The following is a 13,573-nucleotide window of genomic DNA, read 5'->3' on the forward strand; positions in this document are numbered from 1 at the left end:
AAACCCCAAAAAACTCGATTTAGCTGGAGGACATTTTCATTTTGAAGTACTAACCCCAGAACCCATCCAAATTGGGTGTTTGATATTATTGGATCTTCCTGAATTTAACAAAACTAATGATATATGTGTATGTAGAAATTCTTTGTTCTGTAAAGATTTATGAATATCAAATTTTAATCGAGATGAAGTAACTACATGAATGTCAGGATAATTATGCATGCTCACAGACAAAAAAATAATTCAATCAAGTTTTATTAATAGCAATTACACAAAGAACATTATATGAAACTGAAGAAAACGTGGCAGGAACTTGGACAGAAGGTCTGCAGGAACATGAATACCTTAAAAAAAAAAAAAAACAAGTTAAGCAAAATAAACTATAATGACCTTTCAAGGAAAGGTCATTTGGTCATTTTCAGATCTTCAGACTCTGCATTGTTATGGGCAGAGCTGCACTTCTGTCAGCACGGATTGTTTTTGAGCCCAGTGCAAACATCACAAGAAAACATTCACAGCATCTGACGTCAAATTCAGCATGGAGTTGAACAAACCTGATTATTCTCTGGTCTTTTGTGTGTTTCCCAGTCATTCAAACCCTGAAATGACAGGAATGTTAGTTAGAGCTTGATCATCAGGACATCATGAAGTCATTTTCTCCTCAGAAACTCCAGCTTGTCAAGGCTAGAGATGCACATGTGTCTCCATACAGAATCAGAGCCCAGTGCAAGTCATCAGGGGAGAAGGCTTTACTGTGATATGATGCAGTAGTTTGACCCACCTCGCCAGAGTTCACCTTCACTTAAACAGTTTGCATTTCCTAAAACCAAGAGAGACAAAACAAGTTCAATCTACAGTTATCATCATCACTTCAGTTCAACAAAGTTGATTTTCTCCTCAGAAACTCCAGCTTGTCAAGGCCGGAGATGCACGTCTGTCTCCATACAGAATCAGAGCCCAGTGCAAGTCATCACATGAGAGTTGGGCAAAAACTCACATTTAAACCTATAAGACACTAAAAATCATTTGCGTTTTATGGACACACGGACTACAATTGTTCGCCAGCATGCTAAGAGCCTATGCTAAACACGTGTAGTCCACGTGGAAGCAAACTGATCTCCGTAGAAAAACTGTTAAGTTTAATTTTAACTAGTTTCCAAGGCGAATTTTAAGCCCTGTGAGCGAGAAAGATGTTTACTTCACATCCACACTTTATTCAGTTAAATTCGGCTCACAATTAATCCACCAAAGCATTTAGAATTAGAAGAAATAAGCCAAAAATATTTAATGACTTTTTTTAATGATATTGAGCATATCAGCTAACGGCTAATTACAAATCTGCTTCTCGGTTAAAATGCTGTATCATTTGTGACATAAGTCCTTTTCTCTTACCTCTTCATCGAAAGCAGCGTGTTAGGAAACTGGTCTCCACCCTTCCAACTCTAATGTGCTGAGGATAGACCGGAGGCTGCGCAGTTTGACTACTGTTAGCAACGCAACGGCCGTGTTAGCTCCCCCTGGTGGACCGGAGGAGAAACAAAATTTACCCTGGGCCTAAAATAAAGTGTAACAGTCTTGGTTAACTTTCATTTGGTTGTATTCATTTAAAATAACAAATAAAAAACCAAAACATTTTGACTTAGAATACAAAACAATTATTTACACTGTTCCTGTAAGTAAGTAAATAAATGCCCAATGACTACTGGAGATAGGCAAAATAACCTCTGCAAAAGCAGGTATGGACAATGGATGGTATAAATACATAAATAAAAACACATGTGACAGAACACACTTAAAAGCAAAACATTTTAACTCTATAAAATAAAACATTTAACTATTTACCGGTCAAAAGCTTTAGAACATCGTTGTTGTTTAATGGTTTTCTCTATGTTTACGACTATTTCCATTGTACGTAGATTCTCACTGAGGGCATCAAAAGAGTGAATAAACACATATGGAATTATGTAGCAAACAAAACAAATTGTTAAATAACTTTAAATATTTTTTATTTTTGATTCCTTAAAGTAGCAGTCCTTTGCTGTGATGACTGAAATATTAACCTTTGGCTGTCTCTTTTCAGGTGACCACCAGCAGTAATCAGAGCAAAGGGTGGCTATTTAGAAGAACCTAAAATATATAAATGTTTTGAGTTATTTGATGCTTTTTGTTTACTATATAATTCCATGTGTGTTCATTCAGTTTTGTTGCTTTTGGTGAGAATCTACAATTTAAATAAATGGTAATAAATATCCAAAATAAACTGACTCACTGCTCTTTGAGAATGTTCAGTTGTTTTACTTTTTAACAAACAAACAAATAAAATTCAGATGTGACTCTAAACTAACTTAACAGATTAAGATTTTGAGTTTGAATTGTATTTATAGTACATTTATTTATTTATTGGAACCATGGCAAATAAAATAAAATAAAAAAATAACACCTAGCAGGATTTTACACCAGATGTTGAACTTTGTAACAAATAAAAAAAAAGAAAAGAAGGGTCAAAAAATATCTTAACAGCTGAAGATTTTTGACTTTAACATTTACTGTACCTATATACTGGCAAATTCTAATAAAAATAAATGGAGTCAGTACTCTGTGAGGATGTTTAATCACTTGTTTTAATTTGTAGGAAACAAAACAGTTCACAGAGATGACATAAACATTTCTACAGTGCCACGTTTTGAAGTTGTTTAGTTGTTGATGTTGGGTGTTCACAGTCATCTGGGTCTAAAATTTGGAGCATATTCAAAATAAACGTTCAGGTTGTAAAAGGAGAACATCCAGTTAGGCTGAGGAAGTCATCAGAGCATCAGGACAGATGTGGCTGTCTATGTTTTAGAAAGCCAGAACATACAGATTTTAAATAAAATTGTTGGCGTTATGTCTGGATTTTCTAATGTCCTAAATCTGCGTAGTACCAGTGCTTTTTATCTGATCCATCCTCAGAACATTCTTCTTTACTGGAAATAGGTACAGTTACTTACTGTGACCACTAGAGGGCACTCTCGTTCGGCTCTACACATAGAATGTGCGCTCTAATGAGGCTCAGTTGTCTGATTAAAAGTACCTGTGGAAAATAATAACGCAGATGTTAAACATACTTTCATTTAAGACCGCATTTCTTTATTAAATGTATATTTTTATTGGTGTGAAGTAATGTTATAATCTTAAAGGTCGTGTTTTCATTAGCTTTAACTGGAAAATCATCATATTAACAGAAATAAAGGCTTCAAAACATCAGTGTGTGGCTAATTAATTTATATAATGTGTTCCACTTAGTGAACTGAGTTAATGAAATGATTGAACTTTTCAATAATATTCTAATTTATTGAATATGGCTGTATATATTGGAATTTCCTACAGCATTAATGCAAATAGAACAAGAATACTTTCATTGTAACTTGACCTTAAGGGAGGCTATAAAGGATCTAGTTGCTGTAATGTGCCATCTAATAAAAATTTTAGAACAGTTCTTTACTCTAATGTAGTTCCATAATACAGTCTTAATATAAAAAGAACGTGAATCACTGTTTTCTGCCATAGTACAAAAACATCTATGGTCTATGGTTGTTTGTCTCATGTGGTTCTGTGCTGGCCCTGTGATGGACTACTGACCTCTTCAAGATGAACCAAATCTTCCTGTAAGTGTGACTCCAGCATCAGAACAATGTGACAGCTGGATGTCCTGCATGCTGGGCGACTGCAGCTACAACCACCCAGCATCCTACCTTCCTTTACTGCAGAAACTGGCATGTTTTGCTGTACTTCTTCCCCCCCAAATATCTTTATTCTTAGAAAAACCGAGGTGGTTCTTCGTTGTTCTTGTGAAATCATACTTTTATCAACATTGCATGCTCACAGTTTACTGTGGCCTTCATCCAGCTTTTAACAAAAATATCTCTGCAAACCTCCCTTGAAAATTTGAATTGCACCAGTGATTAATAGGTTTAAACTTACACTGTCCTCCACATCCACTGGTACCTAAGGGAAAGATGTTTAAAAAACAAACCCTAAAATAAATCTTCAATCTTTTATCATGTGGTCATAACCTGCTTATTGAAAGTTTTATCTCAACATAAATTATACGTTTTTCTAGAAGTATTTGGTAGGTTCTTGTTTTTATTATAATAATTATTAATAATAATGAAAACAATCATAATAAGACGTTATTGTGGAGTTTTTTTTTTTATTAGTAATCCATGGGTTTTTGTATCCCTGGGTATAAATGAGACACTACACAGAGACCTGTTGCTTTTAGCCACTATTCAAAATGGTAAATACGAGAGTACATACTATTTAAATAAGTCTGATGCAAGCTGATATTCAGAAGTCAGTAAATGACTACAAAAAATAACTTGTCTGCTACACCTGCTTATATCTACTCATAGCCCAACATTTAAAAAAGCTTAAACACCTGAAGACTGACAAACAACAGGGTCTGAGGTAAAACGAAGGTTAAATATGTGGTAAAGATATGACAACTGTTAAGTAAGGTGGAGGATGTCTGATGTTGTGGGTCTGTTTCTCAGTTAGGGTAAAACATGTTAGGATAAATACAAATCTGGTGGCCTCCACTAGATTTAGTGAGACTTAGTAATGACTCAAATCCATCACCCCGTAGAAAATAAATTCATACGGGTGACAGTACGTGTGGAGGGCAGTGTAAATTTCACAATCTCACCTCTTTTCTCCTGCCTCATCGTTTTCTGCGGCGTCTCTGTCGAAGTGTTGTCATTTCCTTCTACCGTCCCTCCAGGGTTGATTATAGATTTCCTGGGAGCAGGTTGTGCCGCTGCGTGCGAGCTCTGCAACACACCTGTTTAGGTATTTACCCTGGCATGCTCTGGCAGGACAAAATCTCATGACTAATTGCCACAAAGTCAGAAATATGTGAATGTGTGCAGTTATTCATCCAGGGTGTTTGACTTTAAAGCTGCTCAGAAACACATTTATTTACACACTCCAGACGTTTCATCCAGCGGTGAAGGCTCGCCTTCCCAAAAATCCCAGGGAATGTGAAGGGGAGTGAAAAAGGGGATAAACTAATGCACAGAAGTGTAATTCAGCTGTTGTTCCTGCCATTCCATGCAAGAACTAGTTTGGTGATTAAACTCATTTTAGACTTCATTTAGAAATCTAAATCAAAGAGACAACCTCCAACAAGTGGAGACGTACAACGAACAGGAGAAAAACCTTTCTGCAGCTGTTGAGAAAAGGAGGAGAGATAGATTTATGTAGGGGGGGGGAGGAGGAGAAAAAAACATCTGACACAAACAGTGGGGCAAAGAAAGGGGAAGAACAGGAGCAGCAGCGTCCTGGACGGGTGGAAAATCAAAGCTGGAGAGGGTTAAGAGGAGGAGCTGAAAGAGGACAAGACAGCGTAGAGAAGTGCAGCAGAGGCTGGAAGAAGAGCAGAAAGGTTTCAGAGAGAATAAGTGAAGAAGAAAGAGAAAAAAGGGAAATCAGGAAGTATCTTTTGTTAAAAGAGGTAAGGAGCTCTGATGGTTTTCATTTAGATGAGGATCTGCTGGAGTCACGAGGCTCCTATTTCTGCTCCCCGTCTATTTGTTGCTATATATTTCCTGCATGCAACGTGTGTGTGTGTGTGTTGAGTTATGTGTGACAGATGAAATGAGGACAGAGGGAGGAGGGAGTGTGTGAGCCAGGATTCAAGAGGTGGAAGAGTGTGCTTGGCTGGAAGCTCTGTATGAACTCTGACAACACCACAGAACTCCAGATCCAGTCGGTTCTTCTAAGTGTAAACTGTTAGACGCAAATTTCTGAATTCATAATGGACTTCTGAAAAAAAAAGAAACAGTAGGGGATCATTTCCTCATCGGGGCATGCAAAAAGTGAGGATCAAAAAGGCAGGGGTAAGTCAGAAACCTTTATTGTCCTCAAACAGAAAGAAACAGCATGAAGAATTTTAAGATTTCCACATTTTATTAATGGGTGAATATGTTGGAGAAGATGCAAACATAATTTTCAAAAGTTATCAAGACAATTAAATTTGGGTCATTCGCCTCCCCCTGAAAGGACTTTAACCTCAAAATGAAACCGATGAAGTTCTGTAATGGCAGTTTGGTTGAGTAACCGACTTAAGGAGCCTGCAAAAAATTACACCAGAGATGCCTACAAGGAGATCATAGCAAGGATAAAATGTAGACTAATTTATTTTCCTTTCTGCTCACATGTGGTAAAGTTCTTCTTCTGTAATGCTGCTGAAAATCTTTGCTAAAGATTTGCACGTAACAGCTAGAGGAAGACAAGGGGGCAGAGCTCCACAACCCTTATGTTCTTCTGAGAACTCTTTAATACCCTGAGGAGGGCCGGCCAGCGTGGGGAAAGGATTCAGGAAGTGAAGGTCAGCAGGGGTTCAAAGGAAGCCCACTCGATATTTCTGCGACCTCCTGCAGATCTCTGTGTTGTGCAACCCCTAACGGCAGAGCTAAGCCAGGGAAGACTGAGCCTTGACAGCGTCTTCTCAGTGGAGCATGTGATGTCCTGTGAACCAGCGAGACGTGGAGGGAAATCATTGGATCTAATTGTTCGCCTAAAGAGGAGAGATGGTTGCAGGGAGGAAAAACTGGGAAGAATTGCCATCTCTGTCTGGGTGGAGTTCAGTTTCTCCAGCAACTGTGGGTTAGAAACACCAGAAGCCCTAACGGCTGTTTGCGCTAATATTAAACTGGAAACAGTTCTGTTTTCACATGAGAATAAAGTCACATTCAGACACCACAGTACAAGACCACCCTGTTCTTAGAAACAACCGTCTGTATCGTTGCTGCCAGCAGGACGACAACATCTGTAATCACATTTAAAGAATATGTGAACGAACAAGCAGACTAACCTGCAAAATTTCGTGACAGGATGCTGTATGTCCGCCCTGACTGAGATGTTTTCCAGAAATGACCAAGAAGGCTTGACTTCTCTTCCTGATTTATTTATTTTAGCCTCATTATATCAGAAAATGATTCAGCTATCGGGCTTTCTGGGAAAGTTTATGCATGAGTGTTGGTAGGAAGCTCTGGCTGACTTTCCAACCTCAGATAGAAGACAACAGAATCTCTTTCACCCAGGTCTTGAGACAGTGGACCAGATTCATACCCTTGCTGATTTGCTGAGGGGGTCACGGGAGTTTTGTCCCAGATCCACTAAGTGCTATGAAGATCTCCAGATCTGGTGAAGACTGCATCCCCTGAGACGTTTCATGGAGGGTCCTGCTTTTATATGAGGTTTCGAAGTAAATTTTACAGGCTACCTGGTCTCTGTAGCTCCAAAGCGAAAGCTGTGTAAGCATTATTGGCAGAGAGTCAATTATAAATGCATCCACAAGATAAGACCATCCACTTACCCAGTACTCTTGAGAAGCTTGAGTCAGCTCCTCGAAGTGTGAAGCCATGGCTCTAAACCGGAAAAAAGTGCGGGTGTTTATCTCCTTCAATCATTGGGCGGGAGGTGGATTACACCCTAGACAGGTTACCAGTCTTCCAGAGGAACAACACAGGACATCCATTCGTCCGTTCGTCCGTCCATCTGTAGGGGTGTGGGTGTCTATCTCCTATGGTCAGTTGGAGGCGGGGTTATAGGTCGACAGTCCATCACTGTGGAGTTGGAGTACCCCTCCCCCTGCCCCGCCCAATGCACAGGGAGAACATACAGTCATGAAAAGCTCAACACATCATTGCTCTTACTACCAGTGTTTAAAAAACAGTTAGTGAATCTTGAGCTGGATGAGAAGCTGTTTAAAAAGCAATACAATCATGTTAGACATTTTTGCTTTACATCTTTGGGTTGATACAGAGATACCGTAACACTGTGGTATTTTTTATAAGGTCATCAAAACACGAGAACTGAACACCAGCTAATGCCTAGCTGAGGTAGTAAAAGGTGAAAGAAGCTTTCTCATCAGATCTCTCTTTTACTTTTCATAATAGGAAATACATAATGCTGAAGAGGAACAAAAGCTAAGGTGCTACCTTTAATTTGGAGAGTTTGGATGCTTTATATTCTCTTTTAGTTTGGTGTTTCAAAATACTGCAAGGTTAGCAAAAACCCCAATGGGTTGCATTCAGGGCCATGTATAAAAAGACTTCAGGATGTACACACCAGATTCACAAATACCGTGGATGCATTTCCCTTTTACCATCTAAGACTGTCTCTGTGTTGGAGTTGAAACAAAGATCTTGAAACAAGATCCCGGTTCTTGTTGTATTTTCCAAAAACTATTTCTGTGCAATCAGAATCAGAATCAGAATCAGAATCAGAATCAGCTTTATTGCCAAGTTCGTACATACAAACAAAGAATTTGACTCCGGTACACTTTGCTCTTTGTTTTTGTTTTTGCATTACAGAATATACAAATTTACAATGTACAATATACACATATATAAATAAAAAGCTGCATTTGCAACATCTGTATGCTGTTGCTCTGTACGTTATTGAATGTTCAACAGAGAAACGGCCTGGGGGAAGAAACTGACTTTGTGGCAGCTGGTTTTAGTGAACAGTGCTCTGTAGCGGCGGCCTGAGGGTAAAACTCTGAACGGTTTATGTGCAGGGTGTGTGGGGTCTGCAGATATTTTTGCAGCTCTTTTCCTGACCCTGGACCTGTATAAGTCCTGGATGGAGGGAAGGTCACCCCTGATTATTCTCTCTGCATTCCTGATTATTCGTTGCAGTCTGGACCTGTCCTGTTTTGTGGATAACTGCAAGAAAGACGATGATGCCCTCAACTGCTTTTATGTACTAGAATCTAGAGAGCCTCGATGAAAACCGTTGTTTAGTGAGTGTGGATCACTCCCACTTAACAGTATGACAACTCTGCGGTTACCACTTCTTGCATGATAGACTCCATTGCAAGGATTTCCCTGACTTGGCAAAGCACTACAGAGAGTTAATTGCTTTATTTGAAATCTTTAACCGAACCTCTCTACCTTCAGGCTGTAACACATGCTGTAAATACACCATATAAGAGCAGAAACTGGTTATTTGTTTGTTTGTGCTACACACATGTGCACTACAACTGTATATAAGTGACTCTGAGAGTTGGGATGAGTTTAGTCATAGTCCCAATTTATTTTCGGACGGCTCATGTTGCAAAGCTGGGAATGCTGGGAGCATACGGCTTTTTCTCACTGTAGTCGTCAGAGCTCATTATTAGCAGCCTCCGTTTACTGTAAATACTGCCTTCAGGTTCAAATTTACAACACAAATCAACTTCCACCAGTGGCTCCACCTTTTTATTGGGCACGCAGATCCTCCATTATGCCTTTCAGGAACTGACGTGTTACAGCAGCTGTGTTTCCTCATATCAGCTCTGACAGGGAGCAATGGTCTGGGAGCTGGATATGCTTCACTGATTCCTTGGTGCAGTAAGAAAATGGAGTTGCAACAGTCTGCTTTGGCTAATTATGTAAAGTAAAGTTTCAGAGTTATGTTTAATACATGTTAAAGAAAGGCAGAGGTGTATGGCTTGTTGTGTGGGGTTTTATTCACTAGTTCATGACTAAGCTGCATGAGTTAGACATTTACTCAAACTACTTCAATATTTTAGCTGCACCAGTAGAAGTAGCCCTAAAATGTTAACTTGTCCAAACATAATCTGCCTTACAGTTTAGTGACACTCAGATAGACACATAGGTTGACAGATCTTGTGTTTTTAATGCCCACTAGTTAACTATTATTGCAAAGATGGGATAGTTGAGACTTGTGCTGGTAGACTAGAATATTCCCCATTTGGCTGACCAGTATTACCTTGGCTGCTACTAGTTGGACAAATGTGTTACTTTTATGTCTGTTTTTTGAACTATTGCAGCAAAATATTTAACTATCCTCTGTAATCTGCCACCTTATGCCGCCAGGTCCTGAGCTAGCAGACATAAATGATGGTTGTTGTCAAGGATATTGAGTTAATACAAAAACTAATCAGAGATGCTTTACTTTCACAGAGAACAGGATGTCGACGTCGTCATCAGAAAACAATCCTGAGGATGTCAACCATCGCAGCTTCTGGATGGTATGTGCACTGAGCCTGTGTGTGTGTGTGTGTGTGTGTGTGTGTGTGGGGGGGGGGTGACAGGACAGCGAGATACGGCTTTTCTTTCTCAATCTGAAGGCCATGTTACTTCCAGTCAAAACAGAGTAAATAGTTTTGTTGCTCAGGGTGCAGACCTTCAGAAATAAGGGTTTTCTTTCAGTGTTGAATGTCAGCAGTAACTACTGGGCATTCTGAACTTCCTCATTTGGATCTAAAAGCTCTGCAGAAGGTTTTTATGTTGCTTTTTGGCTCATCTAGTGTTTTGCTAGGAACGTTTCTCTGCCCGGTATCAATGCGTATCTGCAGCAGTGCAGCACACACACACACACACACACACACACACACACACACACACACACACACACACACACACACACACACACACACACACACACACACACACACACTCTTGTTTTGCTATATGTAGTGAGGACCATGTGTTGACTCCCATTGACTTCCATTGATTTTCAGTCATTTTCAACCCTTTCTATGCCCTAACCCTGACAATAACCCTAAACCTAACCATTACCAGTGCATGCCTAACCCTAACCTTAACCTAAACTCAATTCACACCTTAGTCCTAAACCTAACCGTTAGCAAAATAGGTCGTGAGGACCAGCAAAATGTCCTCACTTTGGTACAAACGGTCCTCAATTTGATGGTGAAATCGGGAAAATGGTTCTCACTGTGATGCCAAGACAGGAACACACACACACACACACACACACACATACACACATATATATATATATACACTGTATATCTTTATATATAGGATTTTAATTTCAGTGTTTTCTACACAGAAAGTGAAATTTGGATGCTTGAACTAGTTGATAGGGTGATATAGTTCTGTGGAAAAACAGCCCACCCCCTCCCTCAGAGCTTTCTTCTGTTTTTGCATTTTCATCACTCTTCACTTCATCATGAAATAAATTTTAATGTAAGACAAAGATAACCTGAGTTAATACAAAAAGTAGGTTTCAAATTATGACTTAATTTATGAAGGGTAAAAAAATGCAACCAGCCCTACCCTGACCAGATTATTGCAGGACCTGTAGAATCAAAAAACCGTTTAAACAGTGACTTACTAACAGCATGAAGTAGGCCAAAACATCTCAAATGGCAATACATTATGTCTCTAAATAACAGATGAGAAGTCATTGACATTTATCATTCTGGAAAGGGTTGGAAAGTCATTTCGAAGGTTTCCATTGAACCACAGTGAGAACCATTATCCATAAATGGAGAAAACATGGGACAGTTGAGAAACTTCATTGGAATGACCTAAAAGAACACAGTTAATGACGGGGCAGAAATGGCATCTAGGGGGGAGTTCCAAGGCCAAAACCACTGCAGACCAAACAGATCACAAAGGCCCGTCTCACCTTTACAAAAAAAAAGGATCTTGGTGATCCCCCAGGCTCTCAGAAGAATATTCTCCACACTGACAAGACACATGTTGAACTTTTTAGAAGGCATGTGTCCTGTTACATCTGGTATAAAATGACAGCATTTCAGTAAAATAAAAATCATACCAATAGTCAAACTTAGGACCTGGACGACTTTCTGAATTTGATGGAATCATAAATTCTGCTCTCTATCAGAACGCTCTGTAGGAAAATGTCCAGTCATCAGTTCCTGAGCTTGAGCTCAAGTGCACTTGGGTTATGCAGAAAGACAATGTTTGTGCTTGAAAACCCTCTACTGTGGCTGAAATTTCTCCACGGTGATGTAAAAGCTTGATGGCTGTTGTTGCTGCCAAGGGTGGCGCATATTAGGTTTAGGGGGCAGTTACTTTTTCCCATAGGGACAAGCGACCTGGAGCATTAAAGTAGGACAATAAAAAAATAAAGGTAATCTGTGAGGGAGCAAATCTATTTTTCTTTCTGTGATTTTTTTAAACCATGTTTCAACTGACTAAAACCAAACATGCAGACTGTTTCAACAGTGTGCTGCTGCTTTACTGGGATCACCGGGCTGCCCCACTTTGATCTCTCTCCTCCTATAATTTAAGAAGCCTCCTGTTGTGTTTTTGTGTTTCCAGACTACTTCCTGTCTATCATCCTGCTGCCACGCTGAAGGCCTGGCTGTCATTAGTCTGCAGCTTGGTCTCTTCTGTTCCATATTTGCAAAGTCACACTACAATGAATTTGAGGAGAGTTTATTATGACGTGGACACGTCTTAAATCATCCCTGGTTGTTACCGTTTCCTATTTCTTTAAAGTGATCCTGACCAACAGATCCCCATGATGTATTTCTTTGGATTTTGGCTGGTTTTTCACTCAATATTAATCCAGTCTGTAGTATATCATGTGTGAGTAGCACCCCAGGAGAGCCCCTTGTTCTGCCTGAAGATGATCAAACACAGTCCTGATTTCTTAAAAAGAACAGTGAAATAGCTCTTGTTCTTCAGTGGCGTACGTCTTCTAAAAAATATGCATCATGAAAGCTAAAGTCCAAAGAAAACTTTGAAAAGCCCTTCAGAAAATAAATAAATAAATAAAGAAATGAGGAGTGGTTTAAAACTTTTGTACGGCATTCTGCATGGATCGTGTGTTTAGGCTTATGGTAAACTTTGGAAAACAGCTCTTAATTGCCTATTTGACCATAATTTTCATGGCTGAAGTAGTTTAAAATAAAAATCTTTTTATAAACATGTTGCATCTAATGAAAAAGGTAGTGCATCAACTTACAGTTCTCTATTGCTGCTGCAGCTTATAAGATCATTTAACCTTACAAGTCCTAAACATGCAATTTTGTGCATGTTTGGACAATATGATTTTATGAAAAGCATACAACTGAGTTCTCAAACAATATTTTGATGAAAATTGACTATAAAACACAATTTATGTGCCAACTGACAAAAGAAGATGCCGCGTTTTAAGTTCAAATACTGTATTGTATATTATATTAAGTAAAAAGATGTGACATTTGACCCTTGTGGCCATCTTTCTTTGATCCCTCTTTTTTCAGCCGTACAGATTCTGAGCAGTAGAATTAGATCTGCCTCAAACTGGCCAACTGGGTCTGTGCAGCGGTGCTGTTGGCCTCAAACTGGATTCCTCAGCTGTTTCTGCTTCATTCGCAGACGAGAGAAGGAGAGTTGCTGGAAACCACAACAGACGCAGAGAAAAAGAAACAATAAAGGAGGAGAGAGAGAGAGAGAGAGGGGAACAAGGAGGGCATGGATGTAAAAGACCCCAAATGGTTCCAATTAGGGCATATAAAGAACTACATTATTTCATTAAGAAGCACAATGAGCGCCAACATTGCCTTTATAAAGCTTCGGCATTAACTTACTCTATTATATCACAGAATGCAATTCATGAGACATTAACTATAAAATACAGTGAAGTTGAATTAGCGAGGGCCTTTAAAAGTAAAGATAACTAAATAAATAAAGGAATGTTGCACTGTCTTTGATTAAATCCATATCGTTGCAGAAACAATAGGAATTGTTTACATGCCTGTAATACTATATTGGCTCTGTCATTAACTGTAGGCCTATGTGTGTGTGCCAACGTGTACAAGTCC

General features: G+C 39.2%; 1 protein-coding gene, 1 long non-coding RNA gene and 2 other non-coding genes across 7 annotated transcripts in view; 1 reads left to right on the forward strand and 3 right to left on the reverse strand.

Moving 5' to 3' along the window:
* Positions 1-234: 234 nt before the first annotated feature.
* LOC124864571 lies at positions 235-7,417 on the reverse strand. The gene is made up of 7 exons (XR_007037320.1): positions 7,355-7,417; positions 4,682-4,816; positions 2,985-3,067; positions 1,390-1,514; positions 779-817; positions 552-596; positions 235-341 (listed from the first exon to the last, which is right to left on the reverse strand). It is a non-coding gene; the product is annotated as an uncharacterized LOC124864571 (long non-coding RNA).
* Positions 652-743, reverse strand: LOC124865080. Its single transcript, XR_007037445.1, has one exon. It is a non-coding gene; the product is annotated as a small nucleolar RNA SNORD88 (small nucleolar RNA).
* On the reverse strand, positions 888-979 carry LOC124865081. Its single transcript, XR_007037446.1, has one exon. It is a non-coding gene; the product is annotated as a small nucleolar RNA SNORD88 (small nucleolar RNA).
* LOC124864570 (protein kinase C and casein kinase substrate in neurons protein 3-like) overlaps positions 5,286-13,573 on the forward strand; it is a 34,355-nt gene continuing 26,067 nt past the window's right edge. The window contains exons 1-2 of one of the 4 annotated variants that reach the window (XM_047359404.1): positions 5,286-5,488; positions 9,951-10,018. In XM_047359404.1, coding sequence (XP_047215360.1) covers positions 9,959-10,018 — 60 coding nt within the window. In that variant the 5' untranslated portion in view covers positions 5,286-5,488; positions 9,951-9,958. Of the gene's footprint in view, positions 5,489-5,535; positions 5,874-9,197; positions 9,416-9,950; positions 10,019-13,573 lie in introns of those variants that run through there. The other 3 variants (XM_047359403.1, XM_047359405.1, XM_047359406.1) reach the window with 3 other exon arrangements.

This window comes from Girardinichthys multiradiatus, chromosome Y (genome assembly GCF_021462225.1).
Source record: "Girardinichthys multiradiatus isolate DD_20200921_A chromosome Y, DD_fGirMul_XY1, whole genome shotgun sequence".
In the NCBI taxonomy this organism is placed as follows: Eukaryota; Metazoa; Chordata; class Actinopteri; order Cyprinodontiformes; family Goodeidae; genus Girardinichthys; species Girardinichthys multiradiatus.